The 25,054-nt window shown below is 46.4% G+C and overlaps 9 protein-coding genes across 9 annotated transcripts; 5 read left to right on the top strand and 4 right to left on the bottom strand.

Moving 5' to 3' along the window:
* The first annotated feature begins 1,920 nt into the window (after window positions 1-1,920).
* F4817DRAFT_352041 (alcohol dehydrogenase) lies at window positions 1,921-3,707 on the top strand. Its single transcript, XM_049305182.1, has one exon. It carries the CDS (start codon window positions 2,428-2,430, stop codon window positions 3,418-3,420), a length of 993 nt encoding a protein of 330 aa, XP_049154498.1. The 5' UTR covers window positions 1,921-2,427; the 3' UTR covers window positions 3,421-3,707.
* Window positions 3,708-5,743: 2,036 nt separating this feature from the next.
* F4817DRAFT_352037 (pyruvate kinase) lies at window positions 5,744-8,463 on the top strand. Its single transcript, XM_049305181.1, has 6 exons — window positions 5,744-6,330; window positions 6,380-6,410; window positions 6,469-6,695; window positions 6,756-7,098; window positions 7,170-7,186; window positions 7,311-8,463. The coding sequence occupies exons 1-6, from the start codon at window positions 6,170-6,172 to the stop codon at window positions 8,119-8,121; spliced, it is 1,590 nt and encodes a 529-aa protein (XP_049154497.1). The 5' UTR covers window positions 5,744-6,169; the 3' UTR covers window positions 8,122-8,463.
* Window positions 8,464-8,557: 94 nt separating this feature from the next.
* On the top strand, window positions 8,558-12,762 carry F4817DRAFT_352035 (isoleucyl-tRNA synthetase). The gene is made up of 4 exons (XM_049305180.1): window positions 8,558-9,120; window positions 9,179-10,441; window positions 10,541-10,975; window positions 11,022-12,762. The coding sequence occupies exons 1-4, from the start codon at window positions 8,700-8,702 to the stop codon at window positions 12,128-12,130; spliced, it is 3,228 nt and encodes a 1,075-aa protein (XP_049154496.1). The 5' UTR covers window positions 8,558-8,699; the 3' UTR covers window positions 12,131-12,762.
* A 171-nt stretch (window positions 12,763-12,933) lies between these two features.
* F4817DRAFT_352033 (uncharacterized protein) lies at window positions 12,934-13,900 on the bottom strand. Its single transcript, XM_049305179.1, has one exon. The coding sequence runs from the start codon at window positions 13,458-13,460 to the stop codon at window positions 13,194-13,196; it is 267 nt and encodes an 88-aa protein (XP_049154495.1). The 5' UTR covers window positions 13,461-13,900; the 3' UTR covers window positions 12,934-13,193.
* Window positions 13,901-14,818: 918 nt separating this feature from the next.
* On the top strand, window positions 14,819-17,808 carry F4817DRAFT_362027 (uncharacterized protein; the record flags this gene model as incomplete). The annotated part of the gene is made up of 3 exons (XM_049306471.1): window positions 14,819-14,980; window positions 15,051-17,556; window positions 17,621-17,808. The coding sequence occupies 3 exons, from the start codon at window positions 14,819-14,821 to the stop codon at window positions 17,806-17,808; spliced, it is 2,856 nt and encodes a 951-aa protein (XP_049154494.1).
* Window positions 17,809-18,347: 539 nt separating this feature from the next.
* F4817DRAFT_352031 (mitochondrial triosephosphate isomerase) lies at window positions 18,348-19,515 on the bottom strand. Its single transcript, XM_049305178.1, has one exon. It carries the CDS (start codon window positions 19,352-19,354, stop codon window positions 18,527-18,529), a length of 828 nt encoding a protein of 275 aa, XP_049154493.1. The 5' UTR covers window positions 19,355-19,515; the 3' UTR covers window positions 18,348-18,526.
* A 114-nt stretch (window positions 19,516-19,629) lies between these two features.
* F4817DRAFT_287576 (ribose-5-phosphate isomerase B) lies at window positions 19,630-21,020 on the bottom strand. The gene is made up of 2 exons (XM_049299629.1): window positions 20,558-21,020; window positions 19,630-20,435 (listed from the first exon to the last, which is right to left on the bottom strand). The coding sequence occupies exons 1-2, from the start codon at window positions 20,597-20,599 to the stop codon at window positions 20,004-20,006; spliced, it is 474 nt and encodes a 157-aa protein (XP_049154492.1). The 5' UTR covers window positions 20,600-21,020; the 3' UTR covers window positions 19,630-20,003.
* On the top strand, window positions 20,933-23,594 carry F4817DRAFT_352029 (dihydroxyacetone kinase). Its single transcript, XM_049305177.1, has one exon. The coding sequence runs from the start codon at window positions 21,680-21,682 to the stop codon at window positions 23,441-23,443; it is 1,764 nt and encodes a 587-aa protein (XP_049154491.1). The 5' UTR covers window positions 20,933-21,679; the 3' UTR covers window positions 23,444-23,594.
* F4817DRAFT_352027 (aldolase) lies at window positions 23,595-24,895 on the bottom strand. The gene has a single exon (XM_049305176.1). The coding sequence runs from the start codon at window positions 24,664-24,666 to the stop codon at window positions 23,800-23,802; it is 867 nt and encodes a 288-aa protein (XP_049154490.1). The 5' UTR covers window positions 24,667-24,895; the 3' UTR covers window positions 23,595-23,799.
* Window positions 24,896-25,054: the final 159 nt, after the last annotated feature.

Raw genomic sequence — 25,054 nt, 5'->3', positions numbered from 1 at the left:
ATATTTAAATAAAAAGATTTATTTTTATTTATTTTATATTAAATTTTAAAACTTACTTTATATTTATTTAATATTAGTTTTTTATAATTTATTTTAAAATTATTTTATAATAATTTTAATATTTAAATAAATCACCGTTAATTTAATTTTTATATAAATTTACTTAAAATTACCAATATTTTTTATTAAATATAACGTATAATTAATTATTTTATAATTATTTTATAATTGTTTAATATTTACTTTATACTTTTATTATTTTAATAAAATTTTTAAATTATTAATTATTAATAACTTTTTTATTAATGTTTTAAATTAAATATTTTTAAATATTTTATTTATAATTTATAAATATAAACACATAAACCATATATTTTATAACGTAAATAAATGCAATTTATTTTTAAAAAAATATTAAGTTTAAAAATTAAAATTATTTTTTTTTACTTTTTTAAATTTAAGTTATTATAACGTTTTTATAAAGTAAAAATGTAAATTATACGGTATTATACGTATAATGCGTAATATACGTATAATATACATTATATAATTAAATAATTATATAATTATAATATATTTTTTTAATTTTAACCACGTAAATTTTTTTAATTATAATAACATTTATTTTAATTTTTAAAATTAATAATTTAAATTAAAATACGATTTAAAAATGTTTTTACATTTAATTAATTTAAAAAAATCGATTAAAATAATTTTAATTAAAAACACGTTATATATAAATATTATAAAAAAATTTATATGTTAAATTAAATTTATATAATTTATAAAAACATTTAATTAATTATAATTTTAAATATAATGTTTTATTATTAATGTTATTTCGATTTAATATTAACGTATTAAATAAAAAAAACCGTTTTTAATTATACGTATAATTAATTAATTATGCGGTATTATATAATATTATACGGTATTATACGTTAATCGTATAATAAAATTCGCATTTTTATTATAAAAAATGTTTTTAAATATAACATAAATTATATCATTTTTTATTTTAATAAATTTAAATTATAAATTTAAAATTATTTATATAATTATACTTTTTTTAATTATATAACTTTTTAATTAATTATAACTTTAATATAATTTTAAAAACAATTTTAAATTTTTAATTTAAAATAATTTAAAAGATTTTTATTATAATTAATTGTTTAATATTAAAAATATAATATTAAAATAATATTAAAAACAATAATATTAATACGTTTAAAGTAAATTTTAATTAATTTAAAACATTTATTAACTTTATTAATAATAAATATACGCGTTTTAAACTTTTTAAAATAATAATTAACTGTAATATTAACCGTAATACCGGTTATAACACCGGTTATAATACCGGTTATAACATTTTTAAAAATATATTACGTTAAAGTTTATAATATTATAACGTAATACCGTATAAATATATAAAAAAAATAAAAAGGTAAAAAATAATAATATTTATTTTAAATCATAAAAATAAAAATTATTTTATATATAATTATAAATATAAACGCGCGGATATAAATGTTAAACGTATAAATATAAATGTTAATATAACATTTTTAATATTATTACGTATTTTTAAACGTTAAAACTTATAATATTATAACGTAATACCGTATAAATATATATAAAAAAATAAAAAAGTAAAAAAAAAATAATATTAATTTTAAATTATAAAAATAAAAAATATTTTATACGTTATTATTAAATATTAAATCATTATAAATATAAAGTTTAATTTTTAAAAAAAATATTTTAATTATAATTAAACACGTTAAACATATTTTAAATTAAAATTCGTTAAAACTTTAGCTTTATATTACCTTTTTAAGCCTTAAACCCACAAATATAATAACACGGACCAGGCGTTTTATGGCGCCTGTGGCGCAATCGGGCGTAAGCCCGATTTCAACGAATTTTAGTCTAAGTTTACTGAGATAAATCATTCCGGCCGTTTTCGGTCTCGGGTGCCGAGCTCCTTTCCCCCCTTTTCTCCGTAATACAGTCCTTCTTTTTCGGCATGATATTTCCCCCGTATTCACGGCCAATATGTATCCAAAGGACTCACATCTCCTTTTGTGATATCCGAATGGATGGCTATGCTGGATGAATTTTTAAGCCGTGTTATTTTTCAAATTGTCACATGTACTGTTTCTTTTTCGCTATTCTCGAGATTTCTCAATTGATATGTCTTTCCGTTGTTATACATGAAGCCCTCCCCTAATCACACGTCTTATTTAAACCATACTACCCTCCATATAGTGTCATTTATATGTTAGACGTTTACCTGTGCAAAGGTGTTTGAGCCCATCACCCTCTCCCCAAGACATTCTTTCTGAACTATCAATTTTGTATTTAAAATACCTTCCTGCAGTTATATATTCCATTTTCAACCACTACCAATAGAATCATATAATGAAGGCCTGGACATGGACTCATGGAGGCTACCCCGAGGCATTACAACAGTCGACACTCCCGCCTGACATAGGGCCACTCGAGTCATCTCAGATCATTATGCGAACAAAGGCTGCATCGATCAACCCTGTCGATGTTCAGTTGATGTCATACCCCCTAATATCACGTCTTCCCGCCTTTCTTGTTCCGCCACACAAAGGCGTAGGTGAGGACTTCTCGGGCGTCGTTGAAGAAGCCGGGCCGAACTCTGGCTTCAAGATCGGTGACGAAGTCCTCGGCATCGCCCCATTCCTCCCCGGGGGTACTCTCCAAGAGACAACTAAAATCGACACCAAGGTATCTGCAGTAGTGCGGAAGCCGGCTGATTGGTCCTGGGAGCAGGCCGCCGCCCTCCCGCTGGTCTGGCTCACGGCCCGAACGACCATTGCCCGTACAGAGTCTCACGTGAAAAGCGGGAAGATAGTTATCTTGGGTGGTAGTTCCAGCTGCGGCATGTACGCTGTCTATCTTGCAAAGCAGCGTGGTTGGACAGTGAAAGCCTCGTGCTCTGGCCGCAATGCCGATTTCGTTCGCAGCATGGGGGCAGACGATATCATCGACTACACAACTACTAACGTTCCTGAACAAGTCAAGGCCTTCGCTCCCGATGCTATCATTGATTTTGTTGGAGGTACGGAATGTCTAGGAATCTCAAAGGCATACGTGACTGTCGTCGGCGACAAAACTGACCGGCTATCCCCGGGTGGCCGGTATATTTACTTATGGAATCCTCAGATGCTCCTGCGTGCCATTGCTGGGAAGATAGGTCTTGGCCAATCTTATACCTGTATCAATCTTGAGTTTAGCGCTTCCTTTTTAAAGGAATTGCTTGATCTACCTAAGGATAAGATCGTTATTGACTCCATATTTGGGTTTGACCAAGTCAAAGAGGCATTTGATAAGCTTAATACGGGGCGTGTAAGGGGCAAGTTAGTCATCAAAATCGCTACGTGAGGGGTTGAAGTAGTGTATAGCTATTGTTTATTTTGGTATTGTCCATTCTTGATAGCTCTTATGGATGTATTTGTCTAGATATGCGAAATTATCTAATTAGTATAAGTCAGTGGAGGACCAACAGACTACCTAGACACCTTGGCCTGGTCGCTCCTGGTTGTTACGTTTTATAGTTCACTACATTTATTACCAGGAACTCTAGTACGAGAGTAGATTCGGTTGTTTATATGTATAGTAAGAGAGTCCCTATAGCTTTAAGTGTTGATCGAACGAATATGGTAGCATTACATCAAATGTATAACCCTTGATCACTTAGAATGGCACTAATTTAGCAGTTAATATGGCAAATGAATTAAGAAATGCCCCTGCCTGGTGAACTTAGGAGGTAGTCTTCCTTCTTATAGTGTGCACTCGAGTTAGTATACGAGTGATCGTTTTAGGTAGATGTTAGGTCTAGGCTTGCACAAGCTTTTGGTGTCTCTGGTGGAATACCATTTCGACCTCACTAAGAACTGACACCCACGAGAGAATTGATTATGCTTTCTGGCAAACTAATAAAATTCTATCGAGGCTCATTTTTAGATGGTACAAGGGAATCAACGTGTCAAGCAGGGTCAAGTATTGTTTACAACAGTTATGACTGGTTTAAAATATCGCCGAGAGGGTAGAGAGCGCCGCCTATCTCGACTTGAATTGTCTAGTATGCGTCCCAAATATCTGCTACCCGAAAGTCATATATATTTATATACTTAACCCGAGTGATCCTAAAGATTCGTACAAATTAGCGTACCCTACTCAACGTTTACTCAGCCTCTTTTTACGAGGTTACACATAATCTCTCAGATATAAAGTAGACCCAACCATAGACAGTTGAGGCTTGTCAGGCGGCATGCTCGAGCAACCGAGGATTGAAAAATATACGCGCCGTATAAGTAGTGAGCTGTTATTAGATGAGTTGAACGTGACTGAAATCCCTCGTCCAATGAGACTATTCAATAACTAGACGACGGCAGTTGATCCCAAGGGATATCCTTTTAGTCTCACCATAGTGAATAATTATGGAGATATTTAGCAAACTCATGATCTTATAGTTTGAACCACCCCAGGTCTCGGCATGGCTGAGAGGACGATGGCCGGATTCGCCCGGTGGCTTCGTATGTATCATAGACGACTATGCGCCAGGACAATTGACTTTAGCGAGAGAGGACTACGAGAGATCCCAAGCCCCAAATTTTGCTTCATAGATTCTTGCTAGAGTGGGCTGAACCAACCTATTACCCCGGTGGCAGACCTGGACGCTGTAAGGAAAATGGAACTAAATGAAATCTCAATGCATACACAGTTGTTGCCTCAAGGCGGGAGACGATACATCCGACTTATCTAATAACCTCCCCTCGTAAAGGGGAGAGGAAATACGGATAGGTATTCCGTTGAAGAGATGACAACAGAGGGAGAAGAGACGTGGGTGCGAACGGTGGATTTAGATATGTTGAAACATGTACGAATATGAGTCGTTTGGTAAGGATTAGGTTGATCTTTCTGGGCATGGTCTCTTTCATTGGCTGTAGCGAGAAGCTATATAGAAGTTGAGAAATGAATATAATAATACCATTGGGGAATATGATTATAATGTGGTGATGGAACTGGGCCTAGCCTTGGCCTGCGGTGCGGGATTAACAAGTCTTTAGGCGTATCAATTTCTATTTATTGAGGTATTGAGGCATTGGCATTGAGGCATTGAGACAGTTGTTGAGAAATGGAGCGACCCAACAGAAATAAGCGTTTCACATCTCTTCGCCTTACGAATAATTAAAACGATATCGTCTAGGCATTCCACAATACATTCGTACTCCGTACTTATTTGTATTAGTGGCTGGCTGCTAACAGTCAGCCACCGTTCTGCCATCGAACGGTGTAGCCCGATGATGGCTGCAGGATATCCGTGACAATCGAATGCCGAGAGTAGCACGATACGCGGCGAGGCGAGCTGTAATCCACTCAGTCCCGCATGTGGCCAAGGAAGAGTCCTGGTTTGGATGAGACAGTAGATGAGACAATTATGTTAAATGTCTCTTATGTGCACCCTAAAAACTCGAGTTTGAAAGGGTTAAGTTGATACGACTAGGTAGATAGCGCTCTATTTTAATAGGTATACCTCTTAGGTTAGGTAGGTAGTGTATATATACCTACTCCTTAGCTAAGCCTGCTGAAGATAAGGCAGGTCGCTAATCCTAGCCTTGTAATTGGGGATACTTCCTACCTTGCATAAGGACGTGCGTGCTACATTAGCTGATTAGGACCCTGCCAGGTGGGCTAGGCGATTGGTGACCGTTGGAAGTAAATACCTCTTAGGGGGGTGAGACATACCAGCCCACCAATACGTATCCAGGCCATCATAGGGCGTTGCCCCTCTTCAACCCCCCGCGCAAGTGACTGGCCAATTCTTCGCCAGGGCTGGACTTTCTCAAGCAAAGTCCATGACAGAGGTGGGGTTAATCCGTAAACTCGTTCTAACCAACTCATTTTAACTTTTCTGAATTGTTCGTATTTTAGAAATACCTCACATCACGTTATTCCGTGGACCCTTCTTCAATCCTCATCTTCCCTCCTTATTGCAGTTCCAACCGTCTTTCTCCCTTTTCTAGTTCAACACATTGTTATCTTCTTCGGGCCTGACTGCACGGCCATCTAAGACCCTTTCTCTACCTTGACGTCCCTGTCTTGACACTGCTCTGAGTAGATTCTAAGCATGTCTGCCTCCTCTCTTGATCACCTTGCCCTAGGTGGTCGTGTCGAATGGCTCGCAAGCCTCAACACGGCTGCTACTCCCCATCAGAATGCCCACCGGCGAACCTCTATCATCTGCACCATCGGACCCAAGACCAACTCGGTTGAGAAGATCAACTCTCTGTTAGTCTAGACCTATCTATGTAACTTCTAGAAGCTAATCTTAGCCCAGTCGACAAGCAGGTCTTAATATCGTCCGCATGGTGAGAATCTCTTCGTAACAATGTCATTCTGTCACGTACTGATTCGGACTATATGTAGAACTTCAGTCATGGGAGCTACGAGTACCACCAATCTGTCATTGACAACACCCGCGCTGCGGAGAAGCAGCAGCCTGGTCGACAAGTCGCCATCGCTCTCGACACAAAGGGGCCCGAGATCCGCACTGGTGATACTGAGCGCGGTGAAGACATCCCCCTCAAGGCCGGAACCGTCCTGAACATTACCACGGATGAGAAGTATAAGACAGCATGCAGCGTAGAGAATATGTATGGTGCAATTCCACTGTAGATATAAAAATAAAATTGTGGTGCTGACAGAATCTGTAGGTATGTTGATTATGCGAACATCACCAAAGTGATCGCGCCGGGAAAGATCATATATGTCGACGATGGTGTGCTTGCCTTCGATGTGCTTAGCATCAAGGACGACAAGACTATCGAAGTCCGCGCCCGAAACAACGGGTTTATCTCCTCCCGAAAGGGTGTCAACCTCCCCGACACTGATGTCGATCTTCCTGCTTTGTCAGAGAAGGACAAGAAAGATCTCCGATTCGGAGTCCAAAACAATGTCGACATGGTTTTCGCCAGCTTCATTCGACGAGGTGAAGACATCCGTGCGATTCGCGAAGTCTTGGGAGAAGATGGTAAACACATTCAGATTATTGCCAAGGTTAGTAATGAATTATCATGCGCTATTCTCTTCCTTATGGTAAACTTGATTGCTAATTAATGGGCCTACAGATTGAGAACCGACAAGGGTAAGTCATTGCTGTCTCGAAAATTGAATTACCTTTTACCTTTTGAGCTATAGCCCCCAGCGCTGTAGAATATCTACTTCGTAAACCTCATGGCTGCGAAACGCTAACAAATAATCTTTTATAGACTGAACAACTTTGATGAAATTCTTCAGGAGACCGACGGTGTTATGGTAGCTCGAGGAGATCTAGGTATTGAGATCCCGGCCTACGAAGTATTCGCCGCCCAGAAGAAGTTGATTGCCAAGTGCAACATTGCTGGTAAACCCGCGATCTGCGCCACACAAATGTTGGAAAGCATGATTACCAATCCTCGCCCAACCAGAGCAGAAATCAGCGACGTTGGTAACGCTGTTACTGACGGAGCTGACTGTGTCATGCTTAGCGGCGAGACCGCCAAAGGTGCGTATCCGGAGCTGGCCGTCCGGGAGATGAGCAACACCTGCCTTGCTGCAGAGAACTCTATCCCCTACGTCAGCCACTACGAGGAGATGGTCTCGTTGTCGAAGCGTCCTACGAGCGTTGTCGAGAGTTGTGCTATGGCTGCGGTACGAGCATCCTTGGACCTGAACGCGGGAGCCATTATCGTTCTGTCAACGTCCGGTGACTCTGCCCGTCTGCTATCGAAGTACCGACCGGTGTGCCCCATCTTCATGGTGACTCGCAACGCGTCCGCGTCACGCTTTGCACACCTGTACCGTGGTGTCTATCCTTTCCTGTTTGACGAAGCAAAGCCAGACTACGACAACGTTAACTGGCAAGAGGATGTAGACCGCCGCATTAAATGGGCCGTTGAGAGGGCGTTAGGATTGGGACTTCTGAACAAGAGCGATGCCATTGTCGTTGTCCAAGGCTGGAGAGGTGGTATGGGTAATACAAACACAACACGGATCGTCAAGGCCGATCCGGCATCCCTAGGATTAGGAATGATGCATTGATAGATGCACTAATAGGAACAAAGAACTTTACGGAAGATAGTTTACTTAAAAGTCTCTACGGCGTTATAAGTCAGAAGGCAACATGATGATGATATTGTTGCCGGTAAGAGGCAACTTGAGATGATCAATATACAGGTATAAATATGATTATGTATATTTCATTTTTTGCCCCTGCTTGCTTTACGCGGTAGTGTACGGATCCGTACATTTATTCTTCTTTATTGTGCAATATGTACCTTCCAAGATGAGCTTGTCGAAATGCGGGTACCTTCATGTTGGTAAGCTCATGTAAAGCTACATGTACCTGTACACTTGCGCGAATACCTAAGGTACATGCATAAGGCCTGTGAGTAATTGAATAAAATTTATTCAATAGATCCACTTATTAGAGCGGCAAGTGCCCCGCGTTTACTAGGGACCCCTCGAAGCCTTTCAACTTTGACTCACGCGAAATTTTGGCGGGGTCATTTTTGGCTTCCTACATCGTCTTGAGATCTGATTGATATTAGAAGTCCTTCATATTTCCCTTAGCCCCTTAAGCAGACCATAGTCCTGGAGGGCTGTCGCGCTTCGCCAAGATGAGCATCAGTTTCCCCAAGACAGAAGAAGAAACCGTGCAATTCTGGCGAGAGGTCGATGCGTTTCAAACTCAATTAAAGCTCACCGAAGGCCAGAAGCGCTTCACCTTCTACGATGGCCCGCCATTTGCAACCGGTCTTCCTCATTACGGCCACCTTCTAACCTCCACGATCAAGGATATTATTCCCCGATATTGGTCTATGAAGGGATATCATGTCGTTCGTCGTTTTGGTTGGGATACTCATGGCCTCCCTATCGAATATGAGATCGATAAGACCTTGGGTGTATCCGGCAGAGATGCCGTCTTACAAATGGGTATAGAAAAGTACAATGCTGAATGTAGAGCTATTGTGATGAGGTTTGCGGCCGAATGGAGACAGACCATTGAGAGACTGGGTCGCTGGATAGATTTCGACAACGGTGAGTCAGGTCACTTGCGCAATAAACTAGTAATAAGGCACTGACGACGAGGGTGAAGACTACAAGTCTATGGACGTCAACTTTATGGAATCTTGCTGGTGGGTTTTCAAGCAGCTCCACGACAAGGACCAGGTCTACCGCGCATACCAGATCATGCCCTTCTCTACCGCACTCTGCACCCCGCTGAGCCATATGGAATCTAAGCAAAACGAGAAGACGACACAAGATCCAGCAGTGTTGATCGCCTTTCCTGTGAAGGACAGGGACTCATCTTTGGTCATATACACCACAACGCCCTGGACGCTACCTTCTAACCTCTTCATTGCTGTTCATCCCGACTTCGAATACGTCGAAATTCTTGACGAAGACACTGGCAAACAATATATCCTTCTCGAAAGTGGAATTTCTATGCTGTACAAGGAGAAGAAGAAGGCAAAATATAAGATCGTTGGCAAGCTTAAGGGGAAAGATATGATCGGTTGGAAGTACGAACCGTTGTTCCGTTACTTCGCCGACCAGTTCGCCGACTGTTTCCAAGTCATAGGCGCCGACTACGTCGAAGCCGACGAGGGTACCGGTCTCGTGCACCAGGCTCCCGCTTTCGGTCAAGAAGATTACGACGCTGCGGTCGCCGCCGGCTTTATAAGTCCAAAGCGCTTACCCCCGTGTCCTGTAGATGATAAAGGTCTCTTTACCGCTGAGATAACCGACTATGCTGGCCAGCACGTGAAAACTGCTGACAAGGCCATTGTCAAGGATCTGAAGGAGACTGGTCGACTACTGCTCGCAACTCAAGTGTCCCACGTGGACAAGTTCTGCTGGCGGTCTGACACACAGCTCATCAGGAAAGCGGTGTCTTCCTGGTTTATTCGGGTCACCAACTCTATACCTGATATGCTTAATAATCTTGAGTCGACTACCTGGGTTCCTTCCTTCGTCAAAGAAAAGCGGTTCACGAACTGGGTCGCGAACGCACATGACTGGAATATTGCTCGGAATCGGTATTGGGGTACGCCAATCCCATTATGGGTCAGCGAGGATTACGAGGAAATTGTCTGCGTAGGAAGCATTGCCGAGCTTAAAGAGCTGAGTGGGTATACCGGCTCGTTAGATGACATCCACCGAGACAAGATTGATGGGATCACAATTCCCTCCAAGAAAGGAAAGGGACAACTTCGCCGTATCGACGAAGTTTTCGATTGCTGGTTCGAGTCAGGCAGTATGCCGTACGCCTCTAACCATTTCCCCTTCGAAAATTCCGAAGAGTTTCATAACGGAAACTTCCCCGCGGATTTTATCGCCGAGGGACTCGACCAAACCCGTAAGCATTGCACTTTTTGTTGGAAGTTATACAACGTTGTCTTGCATTTCGGAGGCATCTTGTCGAGGTACCGTTGTTGCTAACTGTGCCTGACTTTAGGTGGCTGGTTTTACACGTTAAGCGTTCTAGGAAATAAGCTTTTTGGCGTCTCGCCGTTTCGCGCAGTCATTGTAAATGGCCTGGTTTTGGCAGAAGACGGCAAGAAGATGTCCAAGAGCTTAAAGAACTACCCGGATCCTAAAACTGTTATTGATCAGTATGGCTCTGACGCCCTACGCCTCTACCTCATCAACTCTCCTGTCGTCCGTGGCGAGCCTCTACGTTTCAAGGAATCGGGAGTTAAGGAGGTGGTGGCGAAGGTATTACTGCCTCTCTGGAACAGTTACCGCTTCTTTTACGAACAGGCAGTCCTATTCAAGAAGACAACCGGCAATGACTTCGTCGCTCAATTACCAGAAACAACCAATGTAATGGACCGATGGATTCTTGCAGATTGCCAGAGCATGCTGCAGTTTATTGACCAAGAGATGGCCGGTGAGTCTATAACCTGTCCGAAATAGATGGTTCGCTAACCCCACAGGCTATCGTCTATACACCGTCGTACCGCGTCTGCTTCTAGTTATTGACAACTTAACGAACTGGTACATTCGCTTCAACCGGAAGAGACTCAAGGGCGCTGCTGGCTTGGATGTTAAGGACACCAAGGCAGCATTGGATACCCTATGCCAAGTGCTATTCACTTTAGTTCGGGCTTTGGCACCTTTCACGCCCTTCATTACTGAGCATATCTACCGCCTCCTGCAGCCGTATCTTGGCGACGCTCTTGCGGATTATCCCAACTCTAAAAGTGTGCATTTCCTTGCGTTCCCGACTGTGCAGGAGTCACTCTTCGACGAGGTGATCCAAAGAAAGGTGTCTGCCATGCAAAAGGTGATCCAGCTGGCAAGGACTGCGAGGGAGCGTAAAACTATTCCATTGAAGACACCCTTGCTCACCCTCGTGGTTATTGCTGACAAACAGCAACTCGACGATATCGAGGAGCTGCAGACGTATGTTAAGGAGGAGCTCAACATCCGAGACGTGATCCTGACAAACGACGAGGAACGATACGGCATTCACCTCGAGGCTAAGGTTGACTGGCCGATTCTAGGCAAAAAGCTGAAGCGCGACGCCCAGGTCGTCCGCAAAGCACTGCCAGACCTAACGCAGCAGCAGCTTAGACAATATCTAAAAGAGAAGAAGATAACTATCAAGGGTATCGAGCTCGAGGGGAACGATATCAGTATCGTGCGAGCAGTAGCTAAGGATAACCCTAACATCGTAAAAGATGAAGGGGTACAATACGAACCAGCCTTCTTGGAAGATATGATCATTCTCCTGGACACGGCATCGCACCCGGAGCTCATCGACGACGGAATCGCCCGAGACGTCATGACCCGTGTGCAGAAAATGCGGAAGACGGCCGGACTGGTTCCAACAGATGACGTCCGCATGCAGTATAGCGTTGTTTCGAACCCCGACGGTGTTGAATTCGAGACGTTGGTATCCTCCCGGCGATCTCAGTTCGAAAGTACCGTACGCGGGCCGTTGGAGCCTATTGCACCCGAAGGGGTGGCGGAAACTGTCATACTAGAGGAGGAGCACGTTATCAGCAATCTAACCCTATTGCTAAGGTTGTGTCGGCTTTAATTAGACTAGATAGTGAAACTATAGAACCAGCTGGGCTATGTGATCCCAGAATTTGATTTAAAAAAACAACCAGTTGAGCTCAAGAGCCCACGAACAGACACGTCTACAACGGCCGGAAGTGATCACAACGGAATGCCTTCCCTTTGAAATGATGTGTATGTGTGGCTATCTACGTTATCTCGCAGATACGAGGCTTGTTCGTCAACCGTTAAAAATTATAGCAATCCGAGCAATACTATACCCGAGGTTACTTATTACTAGTTGGGTGATAGGGTCTGAAGGCTTATCTTGTTTGTCCGTATAATAACTCCGCGTACACTTAACAGGGTGAAAGACAGTGACATCCAATGCTGAAGAACCAGCTGAAAACATAAGCTTAGGAAGACGAAGTAATTATGGAATTTGAAACAAATTGCGTTTGAAGGTGAGCTGTATTATTGAACTTGACTGTGCCTTTGAGGCGTAAAAACAGGAGAGCTAATATCACCCATGACCCGGAAGGTTGAGAAATAATCCGACGCTTTCATAAAGATGTCGATTCTTACCCTTTTTATGCTATCAAAATCAAAAAAAGAATAAAATCCCACCTCGTTACCTCTAAATACTCAAAAAGGGGTTATCGTAAAGTGATCTGCTCAGTATGCCCATACGTGTACACAGATATGTAGGTAAAGGCAGGGGCGGCTTTGAAGGTCGGGGATTTGTTCTGAGACAGCAGATGTTGATTGGCTGAATCCTAAGGAGTCTCCGGGCTACCCCTGAAGTTATATATAAATGTATCATCAATATGTACCTCCTGTCTTGGGTAATATTAATGTATCTAATTCCTCCCAGTGGTACTTGCGTACGTACGGGCTACGCGATCGAAATTGTTGAAGAGAACTTTATTCACCGTTAGGAGGATGCTAAAAGGGGTCGTCCTGTTTCCGAGTCTTGCACATGTCTCGCAAGAAATTCTTGAAGGATAAACTGTCCCACCAACACTTACGTTTGTCTTTGCGGAGTGTAGACATAGATGCTTAATGTCTTCTTAGTCGATGAGAATTGATTAAAGAAAAGGTGCCTAATAAGAGAATAGTAATAATAGCAAGGAAGATCTGGGGGGCTTTAGCCTTTTGGGAACCGGTCCCCGAGACACAGGGCATAGCGCGTTATCGCATTGGCCCCTATTCGCATTACGGTTGAGATTACACACACACACATACACGCTGTAGGCCAGCGGGATCATCAGTTTAGATGCCACCATCATCACCGCCGCTATCATCATCATCATCATCATCAACAACAGCAACACCATCCTCACGACTACGATCCCCACCGTTATCAGCATCGACGCTGCAACCCTCTGTTTTCTCTCAACATTACCAACGACGACAACAGGGAAGTATTTCGGAGATAAGTACGGCGAAGAGTAATATAAATCATAGTAAAATATTGGATTATAATCGCGGACTAAACGGAGTGGATGGCGACGGTGAAGGTGGGGATGGAATGATAATAAATGGAAGAATAAACGGAAGCACTAGTGGGACTTTTAAGCCTAGCGCTATCCGAATCACCGGACACGGGCCGAAAAGCGAAATCACCGAAGACACGGCTCAAGTAGGAGAAGCAGGAGCGATAAAAGCAGGTACGACTACGACCGCAATTGCATTAACTTTAAGCGCCACTAGTCAAAACCAAAGCCAATCTAGTTTTCAATCTCGTCTCCAATCTCGTCCACATTTGGACCCGAATCTCCATCATTCTGCACGAGACTCTGCACGAGACTCTGCACGAGACTCTGCACGAGACTCTGCACGAGACTCTGCACGAGACTCTGCACGAGACTCTGCACGAGAGCCTGCACGAGAGCCCCATCAAAACCCCCATCCCCTAATTCGTTACAAACATAACCCTAGCCTTCCTAACCCTCTTAGTCCGCCGCCTAGAACCTCATCGCTTCTACCGCCGCCTCGTAGCGCCAACACGAGAACAATATCCCCTGCGATTCCGTCCGAGCGTTCGACTGATTCACCTTTAAATCACTCGCGCAACCATTCGCGCACTCATTCGCGATCTAGTAGCACTGGCGGCGCAAGCGACGGCTTTCGAAACCTCAATCGCTGGTCCACGTCCACTACATCGAGCCTAGCTTCTAATCACGACCACGACACCCCCCAACCCCAACCCCAGTCCCAATTCCAATCTCAGAAGCCGCAACAACAACAACAACAAAAGGTAAAAGAAAAAGATCAGCAACAGCAACAACAGCATCAGGAGGTACAATCCCCGCCGCGGAAACTAGGCAGACGACGACCTAAAGATACGAGCGCGTCACCGAGAACCCGAAGACCATTATCGTCGCCCCCACCGCCTTCTTCTTCTTCCGCGCCACCGAATCTACCCCCTATCATTTCCCTTCCCCCTCTCGACGCGAATCCCGAATCGGTTGTCCGCACCAATTCTCCCGCGCAATCCATAATTCGCGCCAATTCGGCCGAGCCGCAAGACAACACTTGGAATGACCCTACCCGCCCGAACATAGTCGCCAAAGGAAATTCTGCATTGCTTCCATCAGCGCCCGTTATCCGTGATATTATGTCTGAGAGGGAGAGGAAGAGCCATGCAAGAGGTCGCTCTTCAGCTACGAGAGGCAGCACCGACTCAACTCGGGTCAACCGTGTCAACAAGCCGTCGCAGAAAGCCATGTTGTCTAAAGCGTTAGGAAAGGCAAACGCCGCAGTCCAGCTAGATAATGCTCAGAACTACGCTGCAGCCCGGGATTCCTATCTGGAAGCTTGCGATCTCTTACAACAAGTACTTGCTAGGACAAATGGCGAAGAGGATAGGAGGAAGCTGGAGGCCATTGTAAGTTCACCAGTAGAGTTTCGTGATCAACTATTGCTACTGTTTCTGGAATTGACTCATTCTTTTGTAGCGACTTACATACACAAGCCGAATAGACGAGCTGGACGAGTTACTCCCCGCATATTTACAAAGTGATAAAGCCTTACCCGCAAGGCCGGAGAGCGTTGATGACTATCATGGAGTTCAGATCGAATTAGCCGGCTCCGAAGACTCTGCAGAGGCCTCGGGGGGTGCGAGGTTAAATATGGGCGAGTCTCCCCCTCCGGACGCGTCCCGTCTTCGGTCCTCTCCAAATCCCAACCAGGGCCAGCCGCTGCTCCAATCCTCCTTCTCGGGGTCCCGGATGCGGCGAAACTTCGAAGGACCCTCTCTCAGTTTACCCCAGCAGGATGGAGGTTTTGTACCTGCCCCATTATCACCCCGAAGGCCGGTTTCGCCTGCTAAGCCCCCAACACCGGAGCCCATTGTGCGGCAGGATTTCTCCTGGCCAGCTGACCACCTAGCACCCGAGAACGGCGCGAGGAGCCATAAGCGCAATCTCAGTCACGAATCGGGGTCGTGGCTGGATCCAATCGACGAATCAGGTGGTTCGGCTTCGTCCTCGATTCACTCAAGGACCTCGTCACTGGGAGTCAGGAGGAAACATCTCCGCCATACCAGCAGTAACACAGAGGCGGAGTTCGACGCCGCCTTAGACGCTGCAGTAGAAGCTGCTTACGACGAAGGATTCGAACCTATGGAATCATACGACACCGTCTACGACGATAACAATGATTCTGATACCGTTGATGTGTTGAGCAACGCGAGGCGCAAGGTAGAAATTGCTAAGGAAAGAGTCCGACAAACCGAACGCGAGGCGGCAATCGAGCTAGCCCGGGAACGGGAACGCCAAAGACAGATGTCAATAGATCAGAAATCTCAGGTCTTCAGCGGAGATTTCTTTGATGCTAACGATTCAGACGAAGAAGAACGTGTCTTAGAAGAGATGGCGAGGAGATCCGTGATGGAAGAATTTTCCCCTAAACATCGGTCCCAGCATTCACAATCTAGGATCCCTAGGGAATCTGATTCTAGCGGAACGACCTCTCGGACGTGGCATAGTTCGGTTGGCTCGAATCCTCCTACCTCCACAACTATATTATCAACAGTGACCGAGATGCCATTACCTGGAACTTCCTCCAAAGGTTCAGCGCCGTCATTGCCATCCCCACCACGATCGCTTGCGCAAGGCTCCCCGTCACAGATCTCCCCAACGTCTGGTGTGCGTAACCGCCGTCTCTCCGGGCAAAACCCTAAGCAGCTCAAGATTGAAACCTCTAAGCTCGGTCAACCGCCGTCTATCTCCACGTCTACGTTTCAGACAAAGACTGCGGGTGGTTTTATTGCTCAACAAAGACAGGCACTATCGGCGACAACAACGCGACCCGGACCTTTTTCCATGCGTGCACCCTCATCACCCGTTAGAGGCACTAGTCCAGCAGAGGTCACAGCTCCTCCAAGCCCACCGGCGAATTTAGCAGGTCCCCAAGATCTTGAGGAACATCGAACCGACTCACCGTCCTCTGTGCGGCCTGGTATACACAAGAATTTCTCGTCTTCCAGTCTAAAGTCTCTAAGGACTCGTCAATTTTCTGTGTCGCATATCGACGACTCGGACCTCTCGCCCAACACGCCTCTTAGCCACCAAATTTCGAACACATCGATATCTCGCCAGGCCATGATTCCCGCATTGCCTACACCGCTGGCAGCTGCCTTTCACGAGCGGATGGCGGGCGGTGTTGGTGGTCTACACCTTTTCGATTCCGATTTTCATTCTCCGACTTCCCATTCTCCTAACCAAGTTTACCATAGCCACCACCTTCCTCACAACCCTGACGTACCAATACCTCTAGAACCGTGCCCGTCTGATACCATGCTCCGGCCTTTCTGGCTCATGCGGGCCCTTTACCAGACCCTCGCCCACCCTCGGGGTGGATATATCAGCACTCGGTTATTTATTCCCCGGGATACGTGGAAAGTCAAGGGCGTTAAGCTGCGTGCTCTCGAAGATAAGATTGCGCAGTGTGACTTCCTAACCGCGGCACTTCTCAAGCTCGCAAGGGTAGACAGTAATGACGCAGATGCGGTACTCGAAGAGATGCAGAGTTTTGAGAATATTCTAGAGACGGTTCAGACGATACTTACGCGCAAGCTTGGTAACGAGGTGGGCACACAAGGCATGACGCCTCTCCGAGAGGACAGGGAAGCCGAGGCTGCGCCGCCAGTGCCACGTAGCTCAAGTGTTAGCGGAAAAGGGGGCGCATTTAGCTGGCGAAGGCTGAGAAACAAAGGCTCGGCTGCTAACATGACCAACGCATATGGAGGGAAGACTAACAGTAGTGGAAGCGGCGGGCCTGGCGTAAGCGAGAGAGATATTCCGAGCTCGATAGGATCGGGATCTATACCAAGTTTACCCTTGACAGCCCACCCAAGCAGTAGGCCTGCGAAGAGGGATCCCGCATCAGTCAATTTTGACGGACCGTACGGAAACTATATGGCGAGCTTAGCACGATTGTTTGACGCTGCGCAGACGGTTGGTACGTACTTATTCCAACAGCTCTGCATTTCCCTTCACGTATACTGAATACTGACGACTACCAGATCAAATTGCACGTCAAGTCGAGGACCCTGGCTTACGCCATGCAGATAAAACTCAAGTCGGGCTTGAGCTTTGCACCAGACACGCGGCTGAATTTTTCGGTTTTTATATCTGCCGGTTCGTACTGGCTGACCTGGCGATGCTGCTTGATAAATTTGTCAAGAGGGGCAGCGAATGGGTGCTTAACTAGAGATGCACACGATGCGGATAACTCCTGCTTATATTAGGAGTGGATTATGCTGGTTTCTATTGATACACTAGGGTAAACGTGTGATGAAGGGATGATGGTGCTAAAGAGCACCTACCGGAATGGTGTCACAATGAGATTCCCGGAATAAGTTTGGTGGTTATGACTAGCACTTGTTAGGAAGAGGAGGATTTCAGGGATTGCGGCCTGGTACTGGTCGATATTCGCGAGGAGTATTAACTATGAGTTCGGACCCGCGAACCAAATGACTGAGGAAGGGTTCATGTTGGCGACACCATATACGCGCCCAACTTTCTTTAACGTGTATTTCAAAGGCGCTGGATTATATCCCCTGGCTGGTCTTATGACTTGATGTAAGATACCATAGGTCATTTACTGTCTGATCTCCGCTTCAGTTCGCCGAGCGATGTATACATGGGCGACGGAGCACCTGTTAGGATTCTAGGTCGCGTCGAGTCGCGCCGTGTTATATAGAAGCGCGACGACGACCGTCTATAATTGAAAATTTTCATTCAGGAGGGCGCTGTAAATCGCGCCTCATTCATATTAAGTCATTAGTCTGGATTGGATTTTGTTGGAATATGTTTACAGCTATTGACAACGTATATCGACGGTATCTACAAGTGCTCCAGAGGTATTGCCATCATATTGCCATCATATTGCCATCATTACTTCTCCCCCCTATCCAGCTAAGTATACGTCACGCCGTAGCCACCTCCACAATCGTCTTATAAAACTGCGCCGGATCATGCGCAAACCGTCCCAAAAACAGCCCGTCCACTCCATCCTTCAGCTGCGCGAAAAGCCCCGGCCCAGCACTCCCCCCATACAGGATCCTCGTGCTTCCCTCACGACTCCGCACGCACTCCAGGCCCCGGATAGCCTGCGTAACAGCAACCACATGCTCCGCGCCCGCGGGCTCTACCGCCCCGATCGCCCAGACAGGCTCGTAGGCCAATACCACCTCCGCGGTAGTAGGGAGCGCGACAAGCACAGCTTCGACTTGCGTTCTACACTCGTCGACGGCGACTCTAACACCCGCTTCCCCGTCTGCCTTTGAGCGCTCCCCGATACAGATTAACGGAATTAAACCGTTCCGCGCCGCGGCAGCGGCTTTGCGCGCGGTGTCGGCGTCTGTCTCGCCGAAGATACGGCGGCGCTCGGCGTGGCCTAGTTCTACGATACGACAGCCTACTTCGGCGAGGACGGCGGGGGATATTTCCCCGGTGTAGGCGCCGGCGTCTTCGTGGAAGGCGTCTTGGGCACCGGGGAGGATAGGGATGGGGGGGCGGGAGTGTTGGAGTTGGGTGATGACGGAGGTGAGGGTTATGTGGTCGGGAATTATGAAGATGTCAATGTTGTTCAGGAGGTTTTGGTTTGTAGCGGGGGAGTTTGGAGGGGAAGAAAGGATTTGCAGTAGCTCGTCGACGTATTGCTTTGTCCGGGCGGCGGAAAAGTACATCTTTGTGGAGACGCCGACGATGCGGCGACTGGGAGGGAGTGTGGGTGTGGGTGTGGGTGAGATCATGGTTGGTGTGGTGTAATAATGTAATGTAATGTAATGTAATGTGACAAGTAACTATTTCAATTTGAGGCTAAATTGGAAGAGAAGCATTAGAGCAAACAGGATTACGGGTTACATGTAAAATTGTAGTTATGCAGTTGAGATGTCACTTGCGTTTGTTGTCGAGATTAGCGAGGCGGCTTTATAGTGTTGAATCTAGAAATCCGGTATGTGGGTTCGAGAGTTACTAAAGTCTTAGGCACATGTAGTACGAGATGTATCAATGTAGGTAATTCTACGTAGGTACCTGTCTGTCTTATGAGATCATATGTTGTACAGCTAAAGCATTAATTAACCCCAAGTTCCGAAAATAACATGTCACCGAGGATATGGTCCCCTTAACTTTGTTTGACAGCGTTTCGGCTCGGGTAGATGCAGTCTACCGCTAGCGTTCCGTCTATAACTATCTATTTAAGCTTTCGGGTATCAGGACCAATAAGTCACAGTCTCTTCAGACTATCTTATTTACCCGAGTCTGCGTTTGATACAACTACTGCACTTTAGTGACTTATATATAAGTATTAGGTTAGATTACTCTATCCCCCCTTTACAGTAGCAGGTAATAGAAATTACCGCATGGCATATTTCCCCTAGACGAATAGCGCGTTCTAGTTTACAGTGACTTCTCAAGGTCGCTGATAACTTCTACCTTGGCGGCGCTCGCGCTCTTCTCGTCAAATACATAACCCAACCATTCCTTAGCTAGTCTGCGCGCGAGCTCCAGGCCGATGACCCTCTCACCCATACAAAGAACTTGGGCATTGTTGCTTAGTACGGCTCGCTCTACAGAGAAGCTGTCGTGGGCTGTGACGGCGCGGACGCCCTTGATCTTGTTCGCCGAGATGGCAACTCCTAGACCTGTACCGCAGATGAGCAGGGCCCTGTCGACCTTGCCATCAGCTACGAGCTGCGCTGCGGCCGCTGCTCGGTGAGGGTATGCTGTCTTGTCATCTGTTGAGAGACTGCCGACGTCTACGATAGACTCAACGCGGGGGTCCTTTTCGAAGTCCTCCCTGATCTTGCTCTTGTAGCCGACACCGGCGTCCTGTGTAAGTAACGTTAGTATCGTGGTGAAATGTTACACATGAGCGGGTGAGTGAGTATAAGTGAAAAATATAAGAAAGACAAATAAGAGGAATCAAAGAGAAAATAAAGAAAAGAACTCACGTCGGCTCCGATGGCTATCTTCCACTTGGGTGCGGCGGCCATTGTCGTAGTTTCCTATCGTCTAGCGGGGGTATAAGAAAAATGTAAGTGATAGTCGGGCGTTGTTTTACTCCTGCAACTTGTGATACCCGGCAGGACTTAAGAAGTAAAGAATAGGGAGTGTGACTTCCGATTATTCGATACCGTCCCTTCTTATTACTCGGTACACTAGACCCCTACTGCCTTGCCGTAAGACGTCTTAGACAGTACCTCCCCTGGAAAGCTACATAAAACAAGCGCGTTCTTTCTGTTTGTCCTAATCACTCCTTCCCAACCGTTGTCTCAAGCAGAAGTTCCTCCCCCAAACCGGTCAGAGTGACCTTCCAAGTGACCCAAGTGGGGTCGCTGGAATATACCTAGGTAGTGTACCTGTGGTGTTAGTGGTATAAGTGTATAGGCAACTTCTCGGATTACTCTTTTGGGTAATCCGATGGCAAATATCTGAATTTACCCCTACGGTTCGCGGTTCGCATTTCTTTCTCGGCATAGTCATTCGTAATACACCCTTTTTCACCCCTCCTTCGGTAATCATGCGGACTACGAATTTTGTCAATACCGTCGATACCTGTTCCCCCTAGGTCCCTCTATGTCTCCCCTGTACTTGAGTTAGCCCCGTGGGGAGAGGGCCTGGACGCCTAAATGGAGCCCAGATGAACTTGAATGGGACCGTCATTTACGAAATTAGGAGCCTTGCTGCCAAGTAATTTCGGAGAAGGTCGTTTAAGCTATAGGCGATGCGGTATATCATCGTCAGCGAACACAGAAGCTAACATTATGGCTCGATGGATCGATGGGTCAAAACCTGTGGTGTTGCCTCTTACGGCAACCCTTTGCGTTCCCCATGTGTTCCCATACGTTCCAATACGTTCCACAATCCTGAATCTCCATAATCCTGATCTTTCGCGTAATAGAACCAGTCTTATTCGGAAACCCCTTTTCTGAGCTCGAGCCTCTGCTGCCTTTGTTCGACGTGATAGAAAGAGCCGCTCGCTCGCCGAGTTTTTCACGAGTAGACATTGTCCTGCAATCTCACTTCAGTCTCTCCTAACTCCCGTCTCATACCCATCCACCAACGCCGTGGAAATGTCAAAACGTCACTTATATCATTCCTCGGACGGGCTTGTCACCAAGTCTATTAGAGGTCTCATCTCCTACAACCCGTTACTCAGCCTGGATGAACCTAACCGAGTGGTATTCGACACGGCATACAATAAGTCCAATGTCTCCATAGTCAGTGGTGGTGGTTCCGGTCACGAACCTGCTTGGTCCGGTTATGTTGGCCAAAACTTGCTCGCTGCCTCCGTGGCCGGCGACATCTTTGCTTCTCCCAGCACGAAGCAGATTATTTCCGCCATCGACAGAGTACCTTCGGAAAAAGGTACTATCTTAGTTATTACTAATTACACCGGCGACTGCCTGCACTTCGGGTTGGCAAACGAGAAAGCTATTGCCAAAGGCCACAAGTGCAGAATGATCATCTGTGGAGACGACGTGTCCGTCGGAAGGAAAGGTAGCCTGGTCGGCCGGCGAGGTCTAGCCGGACAGTTAGGTGTTCTCAAAGTCCTGGGCGGTGCTGCTGGTGCCGGCGGCTCTCTCGACCAGGTGTACGATCTCGGCATTGCGTTCTCGCAGCAGATCGTTTCCATCGCAGCCACACTCGATCACTGCCACGTTCCCGGACGAGCAGAGTTCGCGATGCTGGGAGATGACCAAGTGGAAATCGGTACTGGGCCTCACAATGAACCCGGCTATCGGAAGCTCTCACCTGCACCGTCGGCGGAGGAACTCGTTAAGGTGCTATTAAAGTACTGCTTAGATGAGACGGACCCCGAGCGGGGCTACGTAAAGTTTAAGCCAGGGGACGAGGCCATTCTTCTCATTAGCAACTTCGGAGGCATGTCGTATCTCGAGATGGGAGCGCTGCTAGACGATTTGCTTGAACAGTTGGCGAACAATTGGAATATTGTGCCGGTGAGGATAAGCAACGGCTTCCTCGAGACGTCTCTGAACGCGCCGGCATTCTCGATTTCCATCGTCAACGCGACGGCCGCCGCCGAGAACTGCTCATACTCAGTCGAGGAAATCAAGTCTTTTTTCGACGCTAAGACTAACACATACTGGGAATCCATGACCGGTTCCCAAGCGATACGGCGTAGCAGAAAAGAGCAGTTCGTGCAGCCACCTCCTGAGCCTCACAAGGTGATTGAGGAGGGAAAGGACCTGAAAATCGACCCTGCTCTACTGGATAGGATGCTTCGTAGCGCTTGCAACGAATTAATAGTCGCGGAGCCCGATCTGACCAAGTGGGACACGATCATGGGCGATGGCGACTGCGGTGAGACGTTAAAGACGGGTGCAAGCCATCTCATCGCCGCGCTCGACAAGAAGCTCGCAGCCGAGGGCTCTGTGATCGCAGTGCTCCAGGAACTCGAAGAGATTGTCGAAGGCAAGATGGGCGGTACTCTGGGCGGTATCCTAGGTATCTTCTTCGTCTCGTTGAGGACGGCTCTCCAGGAGAACGTTGCCTTAGCTAAGACCGAAGGGCTTTCGAAGCTATGGGCCAAGGCCGTCCAGACAGCTTTGGACAACCTGAGCCGGTACACACCGGCTAAGGTTGGCGACCGGACGGTCATGGACACCCTGCTCCCGTTCGCGGAGGGTCTGCGCTCGGGGGATCTCGCGGGTGGTGTCGAGGGTGCGATTAAGGGTGCCGAACTGACCAAGACGTTGGCTCCGAAACTCGGCAGAGCGACTTACGTCGGCGCGGATAGCAGCAAGGAGCTGCCCCCGGACCCTGGTGCTTGGGGTGCCATGGTTGCTATAAAGGGCTTGCAGTCGGGTATATAAGTGTATACTGGCCATGGTATACCTATACCTGAGTATTTAAAGTGTATATTTTATCGTCAGCATGTCATGTACCTACATAAGCTAGCGAGTACCTTTTATTTTTGAGTATATATGAGAGATAGTAATTTTATACATTGTTAAAGCATTAAAGCATGAAATGAGGCATTATGAAGTTTGGTGGTCAGATTTTTATTTTGACCTGCTTGCCTGCTTGTCTGCTTGCCTGCTTGCTTACTGCGGATGATAAGACAAGAAACTCGCTTAAGCATTAACAAGATGTATCCCTGTCTATAGAAACCCGATATAATGTTTGTTCAATACTCTAAACTCTCTCCCTTACGCCTCTTCACGCCTCGTTACGCCTTGCCGGCGCTACCGAGCCAATGCATATACTGTTCGATAGCAGCCTGCATCCTGTCGGTACCCGCCTCGATGACGCTGGTGAGGGGCTTCCCCTGCATCTCCTCCTGCACGGCGGCGTAGTGTTTGTTCATACCCTTATTGATGTTGACCTTAGACACGCCCGCCTTGATACATCGCTTAAAGATGTCCTCGGTAAAGGGATCCGCGCCGTGTAGGACTAATCGCACACGGTCGCCTACTGCCTTGTTGATCGATTCTAATCGCTCGTACTCTAGCTGAATCCCCCGTGGCCCGTACTCCCCATGCACGTTGCCGAAGGCCGGCGCCAGCATCTCGATACCTGTGGCCACAAACTCTTCTGCCTGTTCGGGAGTTGTTAGAATGGCTTCTAGATCGGCAGTTTCCGCCACGCCGTCTTCTCCACCCTCGATCCGGCCGGGCTCGGCTTCGGTGGTAATCCCGCGCTCGTGGCAGTACACGGATAATTCCCGAGTCAGCGCTAGGTTCTCATCTTTCTCATAGTGGCTCATATCGCACATGATGCTGTCGAAGCCATCTTCGATATCTGCGGCCCGACGCACTAGCTCCGGTGTCTGCGCGTGGTCCAAGTGTAGGCTGACGGGCACTTTGGCGTTATGCGCGGCATCGGCAGCGGCGCGCACGAGAGATGCGCCGGCGTATTCGATGGCCCAGGGGAAGAGGAGTACCATGGCTGGGGATCGGGCTGCTTCGGCGGCGCGGACGGTGGCGATTATTGATTCGATGTTGTAGCAGCACATCCCTGGCACGGCGTATCCGCCATCGCGGGCTTTGTTGAGGATTGTTAGGGAGCGGTTTTTGGAGAGTTCTGGGCGGACCATTTTGATTGTTGTCTTGGTTGGAGCTAGAGTTGATTTAAACTTGATGAATGTGTAAGTGGTTTGCTTTCTTTACTACTATTTAGTTTCTAGTAGGGACACAAACGCGGAGTTGAATTAGTTAGGTAGTATGTGAACCATATAAGTGACTGACTACCTGTTATAGTATACAATGGAGCGAACAAGCATGCTAGGTAGTATATTATTATTTTATTAGTCTTAGTCTCTACCTAAGCACCTATGACCACACACGGAATTATACCGTCGCGAGCCACCGCACACCGGCATCTCTCCATCTCCAAGAATGAAACAAGAGGCGTGCAGCCGTAATTAGTGGAGAAACAGACGTGGGGTCGCTTACTCTTTGACTCGCTCTTAGTGGTGATAAAAC

This window comes from Daldinia loculata (assembly GCF_022478755.1).
Source record: "Daldinia loculata strain CBS 113971 unplaced genomic scaffold F4817scaffold_81, whole genome shotgun sequence".
Taxonomy (NCBI): Eukaryota; Fungi; Ascomycota; class Sordariomycetes; order Xylariales; family Hypoxylaceae; genus Daldinia; species Daldinia loculata.
Note: the sequence above shows the minus strand (reverse complement) of the source record. Positions and strands in the feature narration are given on the sequence as shown.